This window comes from Saimiri boliviensis, chromosome 19 (genome assembly GCF_048565385.1).
Source record: "Saimiri boliviensis isolate mSaiBol1 chromosome 19, mSaiBol1.pri, whole genome shotgun sequence".
NCBI lineage: Eukaryota > Metazoa > Chordata > Mammalia > Primates > Cebidae > Saimiri > Saimiri boliviensis.
In genome coordinates, this window is record NC_133467.1 from 9729607 (window position 1) to 9752553 (window position 22947).

At 39.6% G+C, this 22947-nt stretch overlaps 1 protein-coding gene across 3 annotated transcripts in view; it reads right to left on the bottom strand.

Annotated features, from left to right (window-relative positions):
• Positions 1-543: 543 nt before the first annotated feature.
• Positions 544-22947, bottom strand: part of RNF2 (ring finger protein 2) — a 47127-nt gene continuing 24723 nt past the window's right edge. For 2 of the 3 annotated variants that reach the window (XM_039460158.2, XM_074389633.1), the window contains exons 2-7: positions 14667-14755; positions 10495-10655; positions 8901-9116; positions 3194-3466; positions 1596-1767; positions 544-1385 (exon numbers count right to left, since the gene is read on the bottom strand). In XM_039460158.2, the coding sequence (XP_039316092.1) occupies positions 1284-1385; positions 1596-1767; positions 3194-3466; positions 8901-9116; positions 10495-10655; positions 14667-14753 (1011 nt within the window). In that variant the 5' untranslated portion in view covers positions 14754-14755 and the 3' untranslated portion in view covers positions 544-1283. The remainder of the gene's footprint in view (positions 1386-1595; positions 1768-3193; positions 3467-8900; positions 9117-10494; positions 10656-14666; positions 14756-22947) is intronic. The other variant, XM_074389634.1, reaches the window with a different exon arrangement.

The following is a 22947-nucleotide window of genomic DNA, read 5'->3' on the forward strand; positions in this document are numbered from 1 at the left end:
TGTACAAACTTGGAAACATACCTAGAGTTTGGAGAGACATGAACAATAACACACAAGTCAATCTTATTTCTGATCTGTCAACAAAGCCCTCTGGCTCCCAAACACCCAACATTGTCCCTCAATATAAAAATTTAAAACAGCAGAATGACCTTACCCCACTGGCTGACATTTTTCTAGAGAATTATCTTTCAATACGTATCAAAGCAGGGCTCAAGCCCCATTAACCTTCCACAAAGTGTAATAGAAGGGCATCAAATTTATAAACTGATAGGGCAACCCAAAATGATATACCTTTCAAATGGAAACAAACTTTTTCCGATTGTTGTATGTGCCATGTTATTCTTGAAACTTACCTGGCTACAAATAAGAAAAAAATTAGGGAAGCTTTGAATATATCTTGTACTTTTCATCAAGGCTAAAGTGCAAAATATCTCCATTATTTCTGGTATTTTAATGGGGGAAAACATCACATATAAAAAAGGAAATGAAGTGACAGCAGAACTAATACAAAGAAAGCACTCTCAAATATACACTTGAAAACTATTATTTTACTACCAATTTAATTTTTCTTTCTTCAGCAAAGTCTGTCAATGAACCAAGTTCTCACAGAACTTAAGATTTTGTTTCATTCTTTCCAGGACCAGAAATTCCAAAATTACAGGGAAAAAGAATGGAAAAAAATAACACTGTATGACAATGGACACTAAGTTCATAAAGAACTTCTTTTTAAAATGAAATATTATGGAAGAAAATACCATGAAAAGAATAATCCTATGAGAATTGTTTTTAAGGACAGTAAATTTGAGCCTTGGGTCTTAATGAAGATATTACAATTTATATAGAAAACTATAAATATACAAGACTCCGGGCGGAAAAAAAGTCAGAATACATAATATTTAACATTCTATAGGACTAAAAATCTTTTGAGGGAAGTGGGAAAAGAACAGCCAACTGAATCTTTTAAGAATTCAGAAACTATGAAAAATTCCTGGGTCAAAAAGGTGCTCCAAGTGGAACCACACTTTGTGGGGTGTGGGGGGGGACCCATGAAACTTTAGATATATTTTTTAAAGGAAAGAAAAAAGTACTGAATAAATGCAATCTTAGCCGAAAAGGAAATCTTAAATTAAGGGGGAAAGATCTGAATAGTGTAAACAAGTCTGGCTCAGAAAGGAAACTGAACAACATATCCAAGATCTGTCCATAAAAGTAATGCCAGTACATCTTTAATATTAAAGAAATAGGCTATAAAAAATTCAGTCTCAGAATTGGTTTTTAAAAGCTCATTTGTGCTCCTTTGTAGGTGCGTAGTAAAGTTCCATAGGTTTGTTCACTTTCCAGTATTTCTCACTGACCAATTCCAAAGAAAAAGAGCCATTCAATACCTAGAACAAAAAAGAAATTATAAAAACTGCTGAAACCACAATAATAATGAAACTAAAATAGAAGTCCACAGAATATTTTTTTCAAATCTTAGGAATAACTAACATTGTGTTGCAGTTTTTTACATGATTTATTAGATTCTACCCCACCATTTGCCACTCAGTTGGTCAATGTGCTCCCAGTTTCAACAGTCTATTATTTTAAATACTCACAGTGAACTGGCCACTGGCTGTTGCTATATAAATGGTATACTGCTTCTCACTGGCTGTATCAAGGTTCATCTGGTTTGATTCACCTTTGCTTCGAAGTTCTTCTAAAGCTAACCTCACAGCCAGATACTTGGATAAGTGATCAACAGTGGCGTTACCTGAAGTCTTTATGTATCTGGAAGAATAAATCATTAAAAATTTCATTTCTAGAATATGCCAATGAGAAAAATGTACTTAAATTATGGCACTAATACATTTCTTAAGAACTAAGTAAAATGGAAATGTCTCAATTATTGACAAAATAATATCAGAAATTTAGTGCTCTACAATCTAAATACCTTATTGATAAATACAGAAGAGGGAAAAGTAAACACTCAACATCTTGCTGTCAGGCCATGAAAACTTCACCTACCTTATCTTCTGTAAAATATGATACACAGTGCCAAAAATCAAACAGAAATACACAAAGTACTAAAGGGGAAAAAGGAAGAACATATCCCTCAAACCCTAATGACCAGAATCCGCTGGCTGTAGCAGCAAGAGAAACAGAATAGGAGCAGATTTCTTATCGTCTAAGAATTAAAATGTCTTATTTAAGACTAAGCATAGAAATGTTAATTTGGGCCCGGTGGGCACTTTGCAAGGCTGAGGTAGGGGGATCACTTGTGGTGAGGAGTTCGAGACTAGCCTGGGCAACATGGCAAAATCCCCGTCTCTATTAAAAAATACAAAAATTAGCTGGGTGTGGTGGTGGGCATCTGTAATCCCAGTTACCCGGGAGGCTAAGGCAGAATTAGCCTGAACCCGGGAGGCAGAGGTTGTAGTGAGCCGAGAACATGCCACTGCACTCCAGCCTGGGTTACAGAGCAAGACTCTGTTTCAAAACAGAACAAAAAAAAAAGAGGCCAGGCTCAATGGCTCACACCTGTAATCCCAGCACTTTGGGAGGATGAGGTGGGTGGATCACGAGGTCAAGAGATCAAGACGATCCTGGCCAACATGGCAAAACCGCATCTCTACTAAAAATACAAAATTTAGCTGGGCATGGTGTTGCGCACTTATAGTCCCAGACACCAGAAGGCTGAGGCAGAAGAATCACCTGAACCCACGGGCAGAGTCGTGGAGGCTGAGCCGAGATTGTACCACTGCACTCCAGCCTGGTGACAAGTGAGACTCCACCTCAAAAAAAACCAGAAATGTTAATTTGGGGATTTTTAAAGCATAATATATCATTCAATCCCTCATTCAATAAATATTGATGTTTATCTGCACTCAATGGCAGGCAGTGTGCTGGAGAGACAGTGATAAAGCAGCCATTCTTGCCAGCAAGAATTTGAGAGCCTCTAGTTAACACTGTTAAGAAATTTGAATGGCTCCCTTTTCCTTCTCTACCAAGGAGGGTGATTTCTTTCAGATGTGCAACTCTGAGTGGAAGGCACATAAGGGAGGAAGGAAGAAAGCAACAATCTAGGCACCTAGTAACTGAACCCCCACAATCAATGGATGACAAATATTGCTCCTACTTCTTACACAAGACTGCCTTTTACCTCCAAATTAAACATTCTGAATTTAGATAATCTGAAACTAATCCACATACTTACCTTGTCTGTGCACTGTCATCTTTTTCCATAAGTGTGGGGTGAGGCCTGAAGACTAATTCAATTTCACTAGCACCATCCATTACTGGATCAATTGCCACTGCTGCGTTGTTATTATCAAGCTCAAGCCCAGAATCATCAGATGTTTTGGTCCGTTTGTTACTAGGGCCTGCTTCCTGATTGCTGTGTGTGGAGGCATTACTGCAGTGTGAACTGTCACCATTATCTTCTGCTCCACTACCATTTTCAATCTGTTGTTTCTTGCCTCGCTGCAGTCTAGTCAAGGGGGAGGAAAGGATGCATAAAGTTTACTTTTAGGCCTTTAAAGCAACAAATTTGAAGCATGTCTGCTATTGAACTTTAGAATTCCAAAAAATACTGGTAACTGAATTTGCTCCGAGTTGGATGACATTGTTTCCCACATGTTCCTGAAAGGTCTAAAAAAAAATCTCTCTCACTCACAGGGTAATATTTAAATGATTTTACAAATGTTTCTATTCGTTTAATATTTTACTGGCCAGACATGAAAAATTACATCTGTAATCCCAAAACTCTGAGAAGCCAAAGTGGGAGGAGCGTGAGGCCAGGAATTTGAGACTCTATCTCTACCAACAACAAAAAAATTTAATTACTAAGGGCATGGTGGTGTGCACCTATCATCTCAGCTACTCAGGACGCTGAGACAGAAGAATGAATGGCTTGAGCCCAGGAGTTCAAGGGTGCAGTGAACTAGCATTGCTCCAGTACTCTGGCTTGGGCCAGAGTGAGAAACTCTCTCTTTTTCTTTTCTTTTCTTTTTTTTTTTTTTTTTTTTTTTTTGAGACGGAGTCTCACTCTGTTGCCCAGGCTGCAGTGCAGTGCTGCAATCTCGGCTCACTGCAACATCTGCTCCCAGGTTTAAGCGTTTAAGTGATTCTTCTGCCTCAGCCTCCTAAGTAATTGGGACTACAGGCATGCGCCACCAGGCCCAGCTAATTTTTGTGTTTTTTTTTTCCTTAAGTAGAGACAGGGTTTCACCATATTGGCCAGGCTGGTCTCAAACTACTGACCTCATCATCTGCCTGCCTCAGCCTCCCAAAGTTCTGGGATTACAGGTGTGAGCCGCCGGGTCTGGCTGACACTATATCTTAAAAATAATTTTCTTTATTAAAAAGACTATAAGAATTATTGGCAAATGTCTATATTCTGAGCATTTTCTCTCATGAGATTACAGGTCTGAAGAAAGGTATGATTCAGATATGAAAATGTAAAAATTCTTAGGGAAGATACTTATGCCTCTTTAATTAGAAATTCTTAAGGAACAAGATTTAAGAAGAATAGTAAGTACTTCCTCCCTGCTGATCTTCCTTAAAGTCAGCTACGGTGATGCAAAATGATTCTACTGAGGAAAATGTGATGGTATCTAAATAACCAATGTGGACACAGAAGCTGCTCTTTAACAAGCTCAGACACTAAAATGAATTACTGGTAGGACAATGCACTTTATACATACAATCTTGTTAACTCTCCAAAACAACCTCTCAAAGCAGTTACCATTACTGTCATTTTCTAGTTGAGAAAAGCAAAGAAACTTAGGTTCAAGATTAAATAATTTGCCTACCATTATACAACTAATAAGTACCAGAGCTAGAGCTAGGATATGAACCAGACCACATTCTTTCTACCACATTGCCTGTCTCTCTACCTGTACATAAAAGAAAAAAAGAGGCCGGGTGCGGTAACTCACGTCTATAGCACTTTGTGAGGTCGAGGCAGGAGGATCATGAGATCAAGACCATCCTGGCCAACATGGTGAAACCGTCTCTACAAAAATATACACACACAAAAAAAGAGCTGGGCATGGTGGCGCACACCTGTAGTCCCAGCTGCTCGAGAGGCTGAGGCAGGAGAACTGCCTGAACCCAGGAGGCAGAGATTGCTGTGAGCCGAGATCACGCCATGCACTACAGCCTGGGCAACAATGCAAGACTCCATCTCAAACAAAAAAAAAAAGAAAAAAAAAAAAAGAAAAAAGAAGGAATGTAAAAGAAATATGAAAGAATGCCTGGCACTTATAAGAATACTGTCATTATGTTTATTGCCAGAACAAGGAAATAACAGTCCAATGGTTAGGAAAGATGCTCAATAACTCATATTAAAAAAAAAAAAAAAGGGTCGGGCACGATGGCTCAAGCCTGTAATCCCAGCACTTTGGGAGGCCGAGGCGGGTGGATCACAAGGTCGAGAGATCGAGACCATCCTGGTCAACATGGTGAAACCCCATCTCTACTTAAAATACAAAAAATTAGCTGGGCATGGTGGCGTGTGCTTGTAATCCCAGCTACTCAGGAGGCTGAGGCAGGAGAATTCTTTGAACCCAGGAAGCGGAGGTTGCGGTGAGCCCAAGATCGCGCCATTGTACTCCAGCCTGGGTAACAAGAGCTAAACTCCGTCTCAAAAAAAAAAAAAAAAAAAATCCTCCTTACAAAATCTACAGATTACTGCAAAACTAAGAGGGGATGACTAGTATGCTAAATAACAAACTATGATTAAAAAATATATAAGCATACACAGTGGAATATTATTCATCCCTAAAAAGGAAGGAAATCCTGCCATACTACAATATGAATAGTCATACTGAGGACATTTACGTAAAATAAACCAGGCACAGAAGTACAAATACTTAACTTGGTGGCCTATGGTCAAGTAAAAAGAGAAATAATTACTACTACTACTAAATAACAACAGCAAAAAACCCCAGAAGTACAAATACTGCATGATTCCATTTATATGAGGTTATCTAAAGAAGGGAAATTCATGAAAAAGTAGAATGACAGTTACCTGGACACGGGTGGGAGGGGGTCGGGGTCGGGGGCATGAGGGGTTAGTGCTTAACAGATACAGGGTTTCAATTTTATAAGATGAAAAGAGTTCTATAGATCGGCTGTACACATTGTTGAATGTTCAGCTTTGGGGAGTCAATAGTTTAAGAAAAAAAGAATGTACTTAATACTACTGAACTCTATACTTACAAACTGTATACTTACAACTCTATACTTACAAATCAAAAAATATTTACTGAGCAACTACTACTTTAAGCCAAGCACGGTTCTAAATAATGGTGTTATAAGAGTCAATGAGGCTGCGCACGGTGGCTCACGCCTGTAATCCCAGCACTTTGGGAGGCCAAGTCAGTGAGGTCAGGAGTTCAAGACCAGCCTGGCCAAGATGGTGAAACCCTGTCTCTACTAAAAATACAAAAATTAGCCAGGCATGGTGGAGGGTGCCTGTAGTTTCAGTTACTAGGGAGGCTGAGGCAGGGAACTGCTTGAACCTGCGAGGCAGAGGTTGCAGTGAGCCAAGACTGTGCCACTGCACTCCAGCCAGGATGAGAGCGAGACTCCGTTTAAAAAAAGAAAAAAAGTCAATGATATTGACATAGTCTCTTCCCATATTCTAGTGTAGCAGGTAACATATCAGAGAGTGATAGGTGCTATGGAGAAAAAAATGAGGCAGGGAGGGTAAGGAAGTATAGAGTCCTAGAATGGAAGCTGAGAACTTAAGCAGATACCTGCAAAGAAAGTGAGGTAGTGTGCCATGTGGATTACCTGGAAAAGGAGGGTTTCTGAAAAAGAGTACTGTAAGTACAAAGGCTCTGAGGCAGAAGCATTCTTGGTGTGTCTGAAGAACAGTAAGGAAGCTGTAATAAAGTTGCCAACAAAAGAAAGGAGTGCCTATCACATAGCCCAACTACTAGAAATGTATAAGCAAACCCGAAGGAATATATGCAAAGGACAGTCTTGCTTTTAGTAAAAGGCTACGGTGGACAACCACTGAAGTCCTTCCAACTTTTAGGAATGTAAAATTATTTAAAAAATAAATACATTTAACATTTAGTACTTTATTATACTTTGATAAGTAGAGTGATAGGTCAGTTTAATACTGTTAGAATGGAGCACATCTTTGAACCTTTAAGCCAGTGGTTTTTGACCTTGTCTACACTCCACAATCATCTACATAACCTTAAAAGCAGAAATATCTGGGCCCTGATTACTGGGACAGGGATAATACCTAAAGCCTTGCGATTTGAAAGCTTTCTGAGTGAGTCTGATGTTCAGCCAAGGCGAAAACCACCAGACTGAGACGGGGCTTTATTATCTCCTTCTGTGGAAAATGATGATTATCCTTGAGGTCTGAAGAAATGAGATGATAATGTCAGAGTGGAAAAAAGGATGAGGGTAAGGGAAAATGCCCAGATTATATGGGGTCTTGGAAGCCATCATTAAAGTCTTTTGGTTTTTATCGTATTAAGATGGCTCCGAGCAAAGGAAAACCATGACCTTCCTCTCAATTTAACAATATATCTTAGGGCCAGGTTCTGTGGCTCATGACTGTAATCCCAGCACTTTGGGAGGCTGAGGTGGGTGGATCACCTGAGGTCGAGAGTTTGAGACTAGCCTGACCAACATGGAGAAACCCTGTCTCTACTAAAAAAAAAAAAATTACAAAAAATTAGCCTGGCATGGTGGCAGGCACCTGTACTCCCAGCTACTCAGAAGGCTGAGACTGGAGAATTGCTTGAACCCAGGAGGCAGAGTCTGCGATGAGCCAAGATTGTGCCCTTGTACTCCAGCCTGGGCAAAAAGAGCAAAACTCTATCTCAAAACAAAACAAAACAAACAGTATTTCTGGCTGCTGTGCTGAGAACAGACTATGCGGGAGCAAGCATGGGAAGTAGAATAACCAGTTGGGAACTTATTTCAATACATCAAATGAAAGACTGTTATGGCCTGAATGAATCTGGATATACTATGCAGAAAGTAAAAAATATTTATTTATTTACAGATTGGAATACAGGATGTGTGAAAGATTTAAAAGTGACTCCAAGGTTTTCTGCTTAATCAAGTGGAATGACAGAGTTGCCATCAACCAAAATGAGTAAGAATAAAGAGAAGTAGGGGGTAAGTTCAGTACTGATTATGTTATGTCTGAGATGCTTATTAGATACCCAAAAGGAGATGTGTCAAAATTTCAGGTAAGTCTGGGCTGGATATATAAATTTGGGACTCATCAGCATATAGATGGTAAATTAAACAATGAAACTGAATAAGATCATCTGGAGTCAGATTTTGTACTGAGAAACACTATTCTCTGGGACAATCCACCTTTAAGAGTTTGGGAAATTAAAATCAAACTACAAAAGAAACAGGTGAAGGAACAGCTAATGGCATACAAAGGGAACCAGGAGAATAGGGCCTCCTGAAAGCCAGGTGAAGAAAATTGATATTCGAAGAGAAGTTAGAAATTAATTGTGTCAAATGCTGCTAAGTAAGACGAAGTCTGAGAATCAGCCATTAGATGGCACAATGAAGAGGTCACTCATAACGCTGATAAGGGCAATATGACGGGGTGGTGAGGATGAATGTCTGACTGGAGGGGGTTCATAAAAGAATGGAAAAAGAACTGGAGATACAACTTTTTCAAGGGATCTTGCTATAAAGATAAGAGAAGAAATAGAACGGTAAGTCGAGAAAGAAGTAGGTACAGAGATATTTTAGTATTTTAAATGAATTACCCTTTATACCTGGAGGTATCTATTATACCTGCACAAAAGGTAATCAGGCAGTCTACTATTTGTTAACTGTATTTTACCTTTTTCAAAAAGTAAATTTAATATTTAATAAAGTATTCAGAAAAACAGCTACCCTCTCTGACCCTCTTTCCCATATACCTGTTCATGGCCTGTATCTTCAGTCCTTCCTCAATGCTGTGACTGAGTGCTTGCTGATTATTGTGCTTGTTGATCCTGGCTAATACTCTCTCTTGATGAGCTTCATACTCATCACGACTTGGATAAATTTTGCTGATGAGTGCATCAAAGTTTGGGTCTGGCCTTAATGATCTTTTGGAAACTAGTTTTTTCCGACAGGTAGGACATTCTTTGTTGCTAAATAAAAGGAGGGGAAAGCAAATGTAAACAATCCTAGTATCTTTGGGCTAAAGACAAAAAATACAGCTTCTGGATAGTTATCACCTTTATTCCAACACCTTTAGTAAGTCACAGAAATTTAAACTGATTAACCTGAATTTCCTTGAACATCTGACTACTGGGTAAGCAAGATTTTAGAAACCTCACTCTATACCACTCATCAAAAGAAAAAATTTGAGTTATTTCCCAAAATAATTTACATATAACCATCTTAGAAATAAAAATCTATTCTTTTCTAAATTTCCCCTTTCCGATAACCGTGCTTTACATGGAAAAAAAATACCCATATACATATATATATATATGTGTGTGGGGGTGTGTGTGGGGGTGTGTGTGTGTGTATAAACACACACACACACACACACACACACAATATGTAATAAATTGTTTTATTGAAATAATACTTTCATAAGAGTATTATTTTATATACTTAAGTGGAAAAATCATGGTGCTGCTTTGTAATTTCCTCAAAGCAAATACTCATCCTATGAAACTTCTAAAAATCAGCAATCTCAAAACAAAGATTTTCCCATAACTGAAACTTAGTGACTTGAGAAAGATTTCTAATTTTCAATCAAATACTTATAGAAAATGTATTTCTCATCCAAGCACAGTGGCTCACACCTGCAATCCCAGCACTTTGGGAGGCCGACGCAGGCAGATCACGAGGCCAGGAGTTTGAGACCAGCCTGACCAACATGGTGAAACCCCGTCTCTACTAGAAACACAAAAATTAGCTGGGCATGGTGGCATGCACCTGTAATCCCAGCTACTCAAGAGGCTGAGGCAGGAGAATTGCTTGAACCTGGGAGGCAGAGGTTGCAGTGAGCCAAGATCGCGCCACTGCACTCCAGCCTAGGCAACAGAACAAGATTCCACCTCAAAAAAAAAAAAAAAAAAAAAAAAAAAAGAAAATGTATTTCTCAGTCAGATGCAGTGGGCTCAAGTCTGTAATCCAGCACTTCGGGAGGCTGAAGTGGCTGGATCAACTGAGGTCAGGAGTTCAAGACCAGCCTGGCCAACAGGGTGAAATCCTGTCTCTACTAAAAAAACAAAAAAATAAAACAAAATAGCCAGGCATGGTGGCAGATGCCTGTAACCCCAGCCACTTGGGAGGCTGGGGCAGGAGAATGGCTTGAACCCAGGAGGTGGAGGTTGCAGTGAGCCGAGATCGAGCTACTGCACTCCAGCTTGCGCAAGAAGAGCGAAACACCATCTCAACAACGACAACAGCAACAACTAAGGAAGAAGAAAAAAAGAAAACGTATTTCTCAGACCCCGGAGAGCCCTCCCACGGTGCAATTCAAGTACCTAGTATAGTAAGTCTTCAACATACCCACTTCTAAGGGCTGTGATGATACAGTCTGCACAAAAACGATGCAAACACTCCTTTGTAGTCATGGTATTCTTCAACATATCCAAACAAATTGGGCACATTAGTTCACTGTGTAGACTTCGAGGCGACACCACAATTTCTAAGCCATCTGTTATTGCCTCCTGTAAGAGAGTCACTTCAAAATTAAAAGCTACTTAATTTTTTAAATTATGGACAAGTTCAAATGTATAAAAGTACTGGAAATGGTTAAAAAAAAAAAAAAAGAACATTACATGTACTCATCAGCCAGCCACAACTATTGTCAACTCACAGCTAATTTTGTTTTGGCTATAACTGCCTACAGCTCTCCTCAGCCCCACCACCACTACATTATATAAATGCTCTTAACTCTAAAATGCTAAAAATAACATATTAAGGTATTTAAAAGCTAACTAGTGGGAAATTAGCCTGGTATAATAAAAAAGCACTGAATTTAAAACCATATACCTTAGATTTGATCTAATTCTAGTCATATTAACTGAGTCTCAACCATTATTTAACATTGTCTTACCTGCAAAAGGAGAAACCACTAAAATAACCCTCAGAATATGGCCATCTTCAAAAGTGACACCATTTTTGCAATAAATTATGTTTCATGCTGCCCATTAAAATGAGATTCCAATATTCTCTAGTTTATAAATAGCTTAATGGAATTTCATTTTAAAATACTTTTGAACCCCCAAAATTCTTTTCCGCAGACCAATTTTACACAAAGAGGTTAGCTTCTCACCAGAAGCTGATTTAAACCAGAATATATCCAAAGTATAAAACCGTCATGCCTAAAATGCTTCTCTCCAAATGCATCTGGAGTTCCAATGCAAAATTTCAGGACATATCTCCCTTGCTGCAGAGTGATTAGTGAATCCTACTTGCTTCATCACCATTACCCATCCTCCCCACAAGCTGGCAGTGAGAATATAGATTACTCAGCTCTAATGCCACCAATATCAACTCCTATGGATTGAGGACAGTTCTAGCATGGTGAGAATTGTAAAGCAAGATGCAGGTATAAATAAGCGGCTTTCAATAGGCTCCTGTGCTTCCTGTTTCCACTGGCAGTTCATCATACTTGTGCTTTTATTATTTGGTCAGAGATGGAGTACTCCAAAAAGAAAAACATAGATACTATAGCTATTGTTCATAAAGGGCTCAACTATTAATAAAACATGCTTGTTAGATTTCAGCCTCTCCATATAAATTATATAAATATGAAAATATATAAATATGAAATTAAAAAATTTCTTTTTTTCTCTTAATTTAACACTTAGACAAACTTTTCATTTAGGAAACTATCACTCAGAGCATACTGATAACCCAGAGAGTAATCAAGTGTGCTCTGCTGTCCTTCTTTAGAACACACCTAACAAAATCCCAACCCCAGATAAATTCAACCCTCTACATTGTCCTCCAGGGCTGTACCTGTGCAGATGTGCAGCACTGTGGAAGAAAAGAAAAAGGGAAAACCCCCTTGGTAAAACTACACATTTTACAAGCCTTGTATGGGTGTTCAATACTGCTCAGCAACTGGTTTCTTTTCCTTTCTACACACAATTTTACACCTTTTCTTCTATCTGCTGACCTTTTTCCATCTGCGCTTTCAACAAACTACCTTACCTCAACTTACTGAGATATTTCATTAAAAGAGAGTTCCTTCATTTCCTCTCTACCAAATCTATACATCATCTCTCTTGTTAAAAGGAGAAACTATATACCTCTTCCTATCAAAGGTATATTCCTTTGTACCTTCTCAAAAACATCCTTCTTTTTATTATTCTGTTTGCTCTCAGGCTTCAGCAATCTCTCCTCCTCCACTGAATCAGCCTAAGAGATTAGAATCTCAACTTAGGCTGCGGCACAGAAAAACGTGAATTATGCACCCTAGAGCTGTGCAAGGGGAGAGGGAAGATGGGCACTCTACCTCCATCTTTTTCTTGTTTTGAGATGGAGTTTTGCTCTTGTTGCCCAAGCTGGAATACAATGGCGCGATCTTAGTTCACTGCAACCTCTGCCTCCCATGTTCAAGCGATCCTCCTGCCTCAGCCTTCTGAGTAGCTAGGATTAAAGGCGCTCGCTACCACACCAGGCTAATTTTTTGTATTTTTAGAAGAGATGGGGTTTCACCATGTTGGCCAGCTGATCATGAACTACTGACCTCAGGTGAGCCACGCACCTTGGCCTCCCAAAGTGCTGGGATTACAGGCGTGAGTGAGCCACCACACCCGGCCTCTATCTCCATCTTGTAAACAAAAATGAAAACTTAATTTCACATTGCATAGCCAAATTTCTCTGAAGAACTGCCTATTCATATTTTTTCACTTTTACCCTCCCGCTACTAGACCATATACATACAATTATCATATCCTTGATTCATCATGTGAACCAATGATGAGGATGCATCATCATTCCATTCAGCCCTCAACCTGTACAATCTAATCAGGTTAATTTGCTCTTGTCAAGGTCACCAAGTATATACAGTTGACCCTTGGCATCCATGGGGGATTGGCTCCAGGAACTTCCACACACATCAAAATCTTTGGATGCTCAAGTCTCTTATAAAAAATGGCATGATATTTGCATATAAACTAGGCATATCCTCCCATGTACTTTAAATCAGGGGTTCCCAACCCTCAGGCCATGGACAGGTACTGGCCTGGTAGGAACCAGACCACACAGTAGGAGGTGAGTAGCCGGTGAGTAAGCATTACCGCCTAAGCCAGGCGTCCCCAGACTACGGCCCCTTGAGGCCATTTATCCGGCCCCCCGCCGTACTTCAGGAAGGGGCACCTCTTTCATTGGTGGTCAGTGAGAGGAGCACAGTATGTGGCGGCCCTCCAACGGTCTGAGGGACAGTGAACTGGCCCCCTATGTAAAAAGTTTGGGGACGCCTGGCCTAAGCTCTGCCTCCTGTCAGATCAGTGGTGGTATTAGATTCTCCTAAGAGTGTGAACCCTACTGGGAACTGCACATGCAAGGGAGCTAGGTTCTGTGCTCCTTATTAGAATCTAATGCCCGATGATCTGGGGTGGTAGCGTTTCTTCCCGAAACCATCTCCCACTCACCTACCCTGATCCATGGAAAAACTGACATCCATGAAACTTGTCCCTGGGACTACTGCTTTAAATCATCTCTAAATTACTTGTAATACTTAATACAATGCCCATACAGCACCTCATTTGCATGGATTCAACAAACTACTTGGCACACAAAAAATTCAAGTTTTGGTTTTTGGGACTTCGTGAAAATTTTTTGTTCCTGAATTTTTTCGATTATGGTTGCTTGAATCCACAGATGCAGAACCCATATATGTGGAGGGCCAAGTGTACTGTCAAGTCGTATTTACACCTTTCTAATCTTCAGCTTATTCAGCCTGTCACTAGTGTTAAACACATTAACTACATCATCCTTCAAATACTTCCTTTAACTTTGAAGTCCCCCTCCCTCCCAATCTCCTGTTTTTCCTTCCTTTTCTCTAGATGTTCCTCTCAGTCTCCTTCACTAGCTCCTTGTCCATTACCTAATTTCTAAATGTTGAAGCAGCTCTGGATGAAGTTATTGGTCCTCTGCTCATCTCTCTAGATGATTTTATCCATTCCTATTGCTTAAAATGTGCTGTCAATCCCTAAAATTTTGCATTTAGTTCAGACTAATATAAAAATTATCTCCAGTTAGCATCTCTGCCTGCCCGTTGCATAGGAATCTCAAAATGAGTCCAGTATTAAGCATGGTTATTGCCTTCAAACCTGCTCCTCCCCCAGTCTTTGCCATCTTCTCAAAGACAGTCTTCCTTGGAACCTTATCAGTACTTATTAGAGCAAGGAGGACTTGCCCAACTTTCTATAACTTCTCATACGGGAATTTTATAGATACTTATTTTTTCAGTGTCTGTAAAGTCCACGGTTGGTGCTACCTCTGTTTTATTCACCACTGTTCAACCAGTACCTACCACAAGAGCTTGTATAGAATATTCAAATTATTTGTTTAATCAGTGATCAAAGTGTCAGCCAACACACAGAAGTCAGGAATGCGTGCATAAAAGGTATTATTACTGTATTTATATTTAAGTTTTCATTTTCTGAAAATGTATCCCAGTTTACATGCCTCATATGCCCCTTAGCAGTCATCTTAGTCATTACCTGAGGTGTTCGTTGTAATTCATATAAACTGAGTTCCCATGTTTTGCTTAATGGTTGAGTTCCGTTTGTCTGCACAGCCTGAGACATTGCTAGAAATAAGAGACAAAAACAATTTTATTATTTGAAAGGAAAGGCTATGTTATGAATATATGTGTCCCACCAAAATTCCTACGTTGAAGTCTAACCTCAAATTAAGAGGTGGGGACTTTGGGAGGTGATTATGAGGGCTCCACCTTCATGAATGAAATTTGTGCTGAGGGAATCTTTTGGCTTTTCGAGCATGTTTGGACACAGAGGAGCATGTTTGGACACAGAGAAGCATCTATAAGGAGTAGGACCTCACCAGACACTGCATCTGCTGGTGCCATGATCTTGGAATTCCCAGTCTCCAGATCTGTAATATATTTCTATTGCTTATAAATTACCCAGCCTAAATTATTTTGTTGTATCAGGCTGAATGAATTAAGATAGGAAGTAAATCTCAAAACTGATTTTTAGGAATTGTTAATCTTAATAAAAACAAATTATTCACTGGTTCTCAAAAATTAAAAAGAAGAAAAACTCAAGAATCTTTACACTTATAAATATGAACTACTTGACAGTAAAAGCCTACTACTGACTTCCAAATGCCCAAGAGCTGGCATACAGAAAGTGCTTAACATATCAAAAGGGCTTAATTACTACTGAATGTATAGCAGATTGTTTTAACCCAAAACAATAAATATTTTTGTTTGTTTGTTTGAGACGGAGTTTCGCTCTTCTTACCCAGGCTGGAGTGCAATGGCGCAATCTCGGCTCACCGCAACCTCCGCCTCCTGGGTTCAGGCAATTCTCCTGCCTCAGCCTCCTGAGTAGCTGGGATTACAGGCACGTACCACCATGCCTAGCTAATTTTTTGTATTTTTAGTAGAGACGGGGTTTCACAATGTTGACCAGGATGGTCTCGATCTCTTGACCTCGTGATCTGCCTACCTTGGCCTCCCAAAGTGCTGGGGTTACAGGCGTGATCCACCGTGCCCGGCCAACAATAAATATTTTTATGAAATTCATGGTCATGGAACTTAGAACAAAACCAAGAAAATTTCAGATTCTTCAGCATAGCTATCTAGTTCAATTTTGTCCAAGATAAAAAATCTGCTTTATAGCACTTTAAACCACTAGTCATTCTGCCTCTTTCACAGCTTACACACGAAAAAATCCCTACCTCATGTTCAGAAAGCTTTCCTAATGTAGAAACCTAAACTGCTACCTATTCATCCTATAGCTGCCCTCTGAAGACAAACAGTAATAATAATAATAATAATAATAATAATAATAATAATAATGTCTGAAACCTTTTCTACAAAAGACATTCAAATATTTGGAAAGTGGTATCATATTCCATCTGATTTGTCTTTCCTTTTGGCTAAATATCATAGTTCCTCCTATTGTTCCCCATCTGACACCATTTCAAAGTCTTCTCACCACCCTGATTAATTCTGCCTCCTCTCCTGATATAAATGAACTGAACAGCACTAAGACCAACTTCTCTGCTTGTCTTTGAGTAGGGGGACATCTAGTATAAACGTGAGGAAAAAGGTTGTAGATAAAAAAAAACTCACTCCTCTGGGGCACAGAAAAATGAAGTGACCCCAGTCATCCAAATTTTTAGTAAATACCTATGACTAGTCAAGCAGAACTGCCCCAGGGCCCTTGTCTAGAAGGAAATAGCTAATCTACAATCAATAAGACAAAGTCTAAACAGGAATATAGAAAAAAAAAATATGAAATGGTATAGCGGTAGATAGGGGAATTTCAGAAGTGAAGGAGGTTTTAGCATTTAAATAAACCTTAAAAAGAAAGATTATCAATCTAACAGAGCTTAAAGAAAAAAATTAATATATTAATAGAAAGAGATTACTTACAGTGGAATGGAAGTACGAAACAAAGGGGGTTCTAGACAAGTTACAGCAGCAGAATGGGCACGCTTGTGATTGGAAGATATTAAAAGTTTAAACAGGAGAGTAACATGAGCAAACTCAAAAACTCAAGTATATAGAAGGTAGAAGACTAGAAATCAACAATAAGATCAGTGAGAGAAAGTTGTTAAAAACCTGTATGATATTAACTATCTGAACTAACGCAGTTAAACATGGAAGAGAGAAAGAATTAGACCACTAAGTGATATACAAGATACTGGTATAAGAAAGAAGGGTCAAATATGGCTCAGAGAAAACAACCACTTTTTACTGAGAGAGAACACAGAAGGAAAAGTAGGGGTTAGAAGAGCAGTACAGTTGCTACACACACTGAGTTACAGTTACTCATGGAACTAAGGTAGAGTGGTCCAGTAGATAGTGTGGGCAAAAAAAATTCCCACACCTCCCTCAAGATACAACATGTCCCTGATTCCTGTACTCTGCAGCTAAAGGTTAGCAGACTGGTAATCAGGGACTCTGATTACTGAATCACAGGACCTAGCCACCATTTTATAAACATTATTAGACATCTGCTATGGCAACCCTTTCTTGTGAATCAAAGTGAAAGCTAGAAGCTTTTCCTGGTCAAATTCCTGCTACATGCATTATTACTATAATCCTAAATTACTGTGCTTAGTAGGCTAGATGGCACAATTTCTCCAAGGATGATTTCTAGTTACCTCAGCTATTATGGAGAATTTGGGGCACATCAAAGATAATACAGCTAAGAGAAGCTCTAGAAAGGAAAAGAGAAACAGTACCAAATATACAATGGCCTTTTGTTACCTACATGCCAAGGTCTCAAAATAAAATGGACTTGAAAACAGCGTCCCAAGAAGATTCTCTTCTAAAAGTCGGGAGGCGGGGGACCTCTCAAACTATCTGAAACTTGCCCTCCTTATGCAGCTAGCATTATCATGCTTTAGCATCACCATCAGCCCATATTCCTTCTGTTCTTCTCTATTCCCTGTCCCAAAATCCTAAATGAACTATCCTTTCCTAAGGTCTTCTCCCCTCAAAACAACTAATAACCTAATACTCATTTAAAATTGCTACAATGTTGCTTCCAGTGGTAAGCCAACAGAAACTGAATTAAGGCATGGTTTAAGGCTAAGAGTTAAAGCCAACAGATAGCTAGAAGAGGTAAAGACTGGGTGTGTATGGTGGCTCACTCGACTGCTTGAGGCCAGAAGTTCAAGACTAGCCTGGGCAATATAACAAGATCCCATCTCCACAAAAAAGAAAATTTGAAAATTAGCTGGGTGTGGTGGCGTGTGCCTGTAGTCCTAGGTACTTGGGAGGCTAAGGCTGTAAGATCGCTTGAGCCCAGGAGTTTGGTTTCAGTGAGGTATGATTGTGCCACTGCACTCACCCTGGACAACAGAGTAGACCCTGTCTCTTAAAAAAATAATTTTTTTAAGGAAAAGACTTAAAAAAAAAAAAAAAAAGGTGGGCCAGGCACAGTGGCTCACACCTGTAATCCCAGCCCTTTGGGAGGTCAAGACAGGTAGGTCACCAGAGTCCCAGAGTTTGAGACCAGCCTGGGCAACACAGCAAAATCCCATTCCTACAAAAAATACAAAATGTTAGCCAGGAGTGGTGGCACACACCTGTAGTCCCAGCTACTCAGGAAGCTGAGGTTGTAGTGAACTGAGATCATGCCTCTGCACTCCAGCCTGGGCAAAAGAGTGAGTGAGTGTCTAAAAAAAAAAAAAAAGATGCCTGGTCGGGCATGGTGCCTCATGCCTGTAATCCCAGCACTTTGGGAGGCCAAGGCGGGCGGATCACGACATCAAGAGATTGAAACCATCCTGGCCAACATGGTGAAACCCCCTCTCTACTAAAAAATACAAAAATTAGCCGGGTGTGGTGGTGTGTGCTTTTAGTCCCAGCTACTCGGGAGGCTGAGGCAGGAGAACTGCTTGAACCCAGGAGGCAGAGGTTACAGTGAGCCAAGATCGCACCACTGCACTCCAGCCTGGCGCCTGGCAACAAAGCAAGATTCTGTCTCCAAAAAAAAAAAAAAAGATGCCTAATAGCCTAATAATGGGGCTGGAGTGAGGGAAAAAAAAAAAAAAAAGTGTTGGAAAGAGTTGGCCTGTAGTCCCAGCTACACAAGAGGCTAGGGAAGGAGGACTGCTAGAGCCCAGTAGTAGTTCAAGACTGCAGGAGAGACCCTGTGTGGGAGTGGAAGGGAGAGGGAGGGAGAGAGAAAGTAAGAGTGGAGGGAAGGAGACCTGAGAAAACTGCCATCAAGACTTTATATTGTGGAACAGACCCAAAGCTAATACAATAAAAGCCCTGCCCTGTCTTCTTGTTAATAGGCTAAAACATAAAATACAGGACTTCTAAAAGAAAATTAAAATGGAAAATTGCAAATTTGGATACACTCCAACATATGGCTGAAAACACTGGAAGAACCTTAGAAAACTGACAAAATACAGACTAAAGCAAATGTACACCACTTCAAATAAACCTAGCTATCAAAATAATTTTTTTAAAAAATCAAAAGATATTTTATCCTCTGAGAATTAAAGACCTGTTGATATTAGTAGATAAAGCAAGCAGAAAAATAAGAGCAAACAAGCATAAAAATATTAGCAAACAAAGAAGCAGGGGGAAAAAACAATGGCCAGAACATATCCAATGATGCTGCTGTGAAGATGACTCTAGTTGTTGAATTTGAGGTGAATCACGTATAAATATAGATGGCCAGCTTCTCTGTAGACAGGTTAGTGCAAAAGTAATTGTGGTTTTTGCATTGTTGGAATTCACCATTTGATACTGGAACACACTCTTAAATGTGGTTACGTTATACATCATTTCAATGGACATTTCTCACCTTATGATTTTTGCTAAATGACTTATTACTTGCTGTTTATGTTTATTTTGGACTATGGAAATGATGTTAGACAAAAAACAAATTCAAGTGATTTTCTTATTCAAGTTCAAAATGGGCTGTGAAGCAGTGGAGACAACTCACAACATCGACAATGCATTTGACCCAGGACCTGCTAACCAATGTACAGGTCAGTGGTGGTTCAAGAATGTCTGCAAAGGAGCAGAGCACCCTGAAGATGAGAACCTTGAAGATGAGGAGCATAGTGACCAACCATAGGAAGTTGATAACGACCAACTGAGTGCAATCTTAGACGCTGATCCTCTTACAACTACATTAGAAGTTACCAAAGAACTCAACCTCAACCAATCTATGGTCGTGGCATTTTAAGCAAACTGGAAAGGTGAAAAGGCTTGGCTACTGGGTGCCTCATGAGCTCAGTGAAAATAAAAAATATCATCATTTTTCAGTGTCATCTTCCATTATTCTACACAACAAAAACGAACCATTTCTCCACTGGATTGGGAGGTGCAATGAAAGTGGATTTTTATTAGGCAACTGGTGATGACCAGCTCAGTGGATGGACTGAGAAGCAGCTCCAAAGCACTTCCCAAAAGCAAACTTCTACCAAAAAAATAAATAAATAAAAAAAAATAAAGGTAATGGTCACTGTTTGGTGAGGCTACAGTTTTGCCTCATCCGTCATATTCATCAGACCTCTGACCAATCCACTACCACTTCTTCAAGCATCTCAACAACTTTTGGCAGGGAAAACACTTCCACAACTAGCAGGATGCAGAAAACATTTTCCTATAGTTATCGAATCCTGAAGCATGGACTTTTACACTACAGGAATAAACAAACTTATTGCTCACTGGCAAAAATATGTTGATTGTAATGGTTCCTATTTTGATTAATAAAGACGTGTGTGAGCCTAGTTATGATGATTTAAAATTCAGTCCAAAACCGCAATTACTTTTGCACCAACCTAATACGTGTGCCATTATTTCTACCATATATCCTACTACAACACAGTAAGTCTTTCAGAGAACCAAAACTACTCAGGAGGAATTTCTAAAAATCTATAGGAGAAATTTCTAAGAATTTCAAATGCTAACCCATGTCCCAACCTGTAACTGTTACCCTAGGACCAACTATAAGCAGAACACCCCTGTCTCCTGAAAGCTACCCTGGAAAATTAATAGGAACTATCAAATAAAGTATTCTGCTGAAGTATTATATTTCTAGAGATAACAGATCTCCTGCACATAACCAAATTATACCTGATTTGGATATCTGTATTCTTGTGGCAAATAAGACTTAGGAGTGATTGACAACTTAGTTGTACTTCCAGAATTTCCTGGTACCATTTGGAAAAACTACAATCTTCATGACTTTGCAGAATTTCCTAGTCCTTCCTTAACTTTCTGTTAAGTCTGCATTACAATAATATGTTCTCTGGTATCTACCGTCTTAAATGCTATCACACAGATGCTATCTTACCATAGTACAGCAGGTGGATCCTAAGACCAAAAATAGGGGCAAAATCTTGCAGTTTGTCAAAATCATTATCTCAATTCTTATGAACATGTCATTGAACAGATAAGCTCTTGAGAATTAGTGCATCTTGGCTTTAGACCGATATACACCTTCATTTAATCTAAATGTACCGTGCTCCAAAATCATATATAATCTTTCCTCTCATTTTGTTTGGTGAGAAGTTACATTTCTGCCTGTGGTTCCCCCTTGCCCAAGCCAAGAACGTGAAATACATTTAGCTTTTGTTTTTCAGATCTGAATGAAAAGTGATTTCAATGAACAGTAAGAGTCACCTATGTATAGATACTAACATATAAACAGAGTAGAGAAATAGGAAAAGAACATGAATGGATGGCCAAGATACAGTCTGAAAAACTGAAGAGTAGAGAAGAAGCCAGCGAAGAAGATAACAAGTGAGGTGCCAGACAAAATGATCTTAAGGATTTTTTCCAGTGACAAGAATGTGCTCCCTAGATCACAACAGCCTAAAGATCCTTGTCACACAACAGAACAAGATCTAGGTCTACCCAAGGCCTATCAAAATGCAAAATTGTAACAAATACAAAGAAACAATTGGCTTTTATTTGAGTTCCTGGAATTGGACAGCATCCCATTTTAGAAAATGACGGTTCCAATGAGAAGAGGGGAGGTTGGCTTTAAAAGCAGAAAAAGGCTGAAGAAAGCAGAAACAACAAAAAGTAGACTGTTTCAAAGATGCTTTCCTTTATAAGGTTAAAACAGAGGAGATTTCTTTATTACGAAGACTAAGGCTGACTGTATCTCTTGTGTTTTAGAAAACTGGCCCATTTTCAAATTTGATTATAAGGCACTTAGCACAAGTGATTCCATTCTGGTTTGTTCTGGTCTGGTGAGGCCTAGTGCAACAGGGTAGTCTGGAACAGTAGCCTCTCATAAATGTTGTTTCACAGGCCCAATTTCCAGTTACAGCTCATTCATTATACTTCTCAATAAAAGATATATCTGAAACCCCAGAAATGTTTCTATACAAAGTAGGTGCTCAAATCTGTGGAGAAAATATATAAATGAAAAGCATTAGTCTGAATGAGATAACTTTAGCTGCATAGGCAGAAACAAAATAAATCTGAAAAAAAAAATCTAGTCATATATTATGAAAGCCAGCAGCTTCAATAATCAAGATATTCAGAATGATCTTTTAGGGACCGTAATACCTCGCATTCACAATGACATTCTACACCTTCACATTCTTTTTATTTTTATTTTTTGAGATGGAATCTGGCTCTGTGGCCCAGACTGGAGTACAGTGGCATCATCTCGGCTCACTGCAACCTCCACCTCCCAGGTTCAAGTGATTCTCCTGCCTGACCCTCTCAAGTAGCTGGGATTACAGGTGCACGCCACCATTCCTGGCTAATTTTTGTATTTTAGTAGAGATAGGGTTTCGCCATGGTGGCCAGGCTGGTCTAGAACTCCTGATCTCAGATGCTCCACCCACCTCGGCCAAATGTTTGTATTTTTAATAGAGATGGGGTTTCACCATGTTGGCAAGGTTGGTCAAACTCCCGACCTCAGATGATCCGCCCACCTTGGCCTCTCAAAGTACTAGGATTACAGGAGTGAGCCACGGTACCCTGCCACCTTCATTCATCTGAAAGATCACTAAGTGTCACCCAGGCTGGAGTGCAGTGCTGAGATTTCAGTTCACTGCAACCTTTGCCTCCTGGGTTCAAGTGGTTCTCCAGTCTCAGCCCCCAAAGTAGCTTGGACTAACAGGTACATGCCACCACATCCAGCTAATTTCTGTATTTTTAGTAGAGACAGGGTTTCACATGTTGGCCAGGCTGGTCTCAAACTCCAGACCTTGGGTGATCCACCCAGTTGGCCTCCCAAAGTGCTAGGATTATAGGCCTAAGCCACCACACCTGGCCCCCTACATGTCCTTTATAAATAAATAAAATGAAAATAC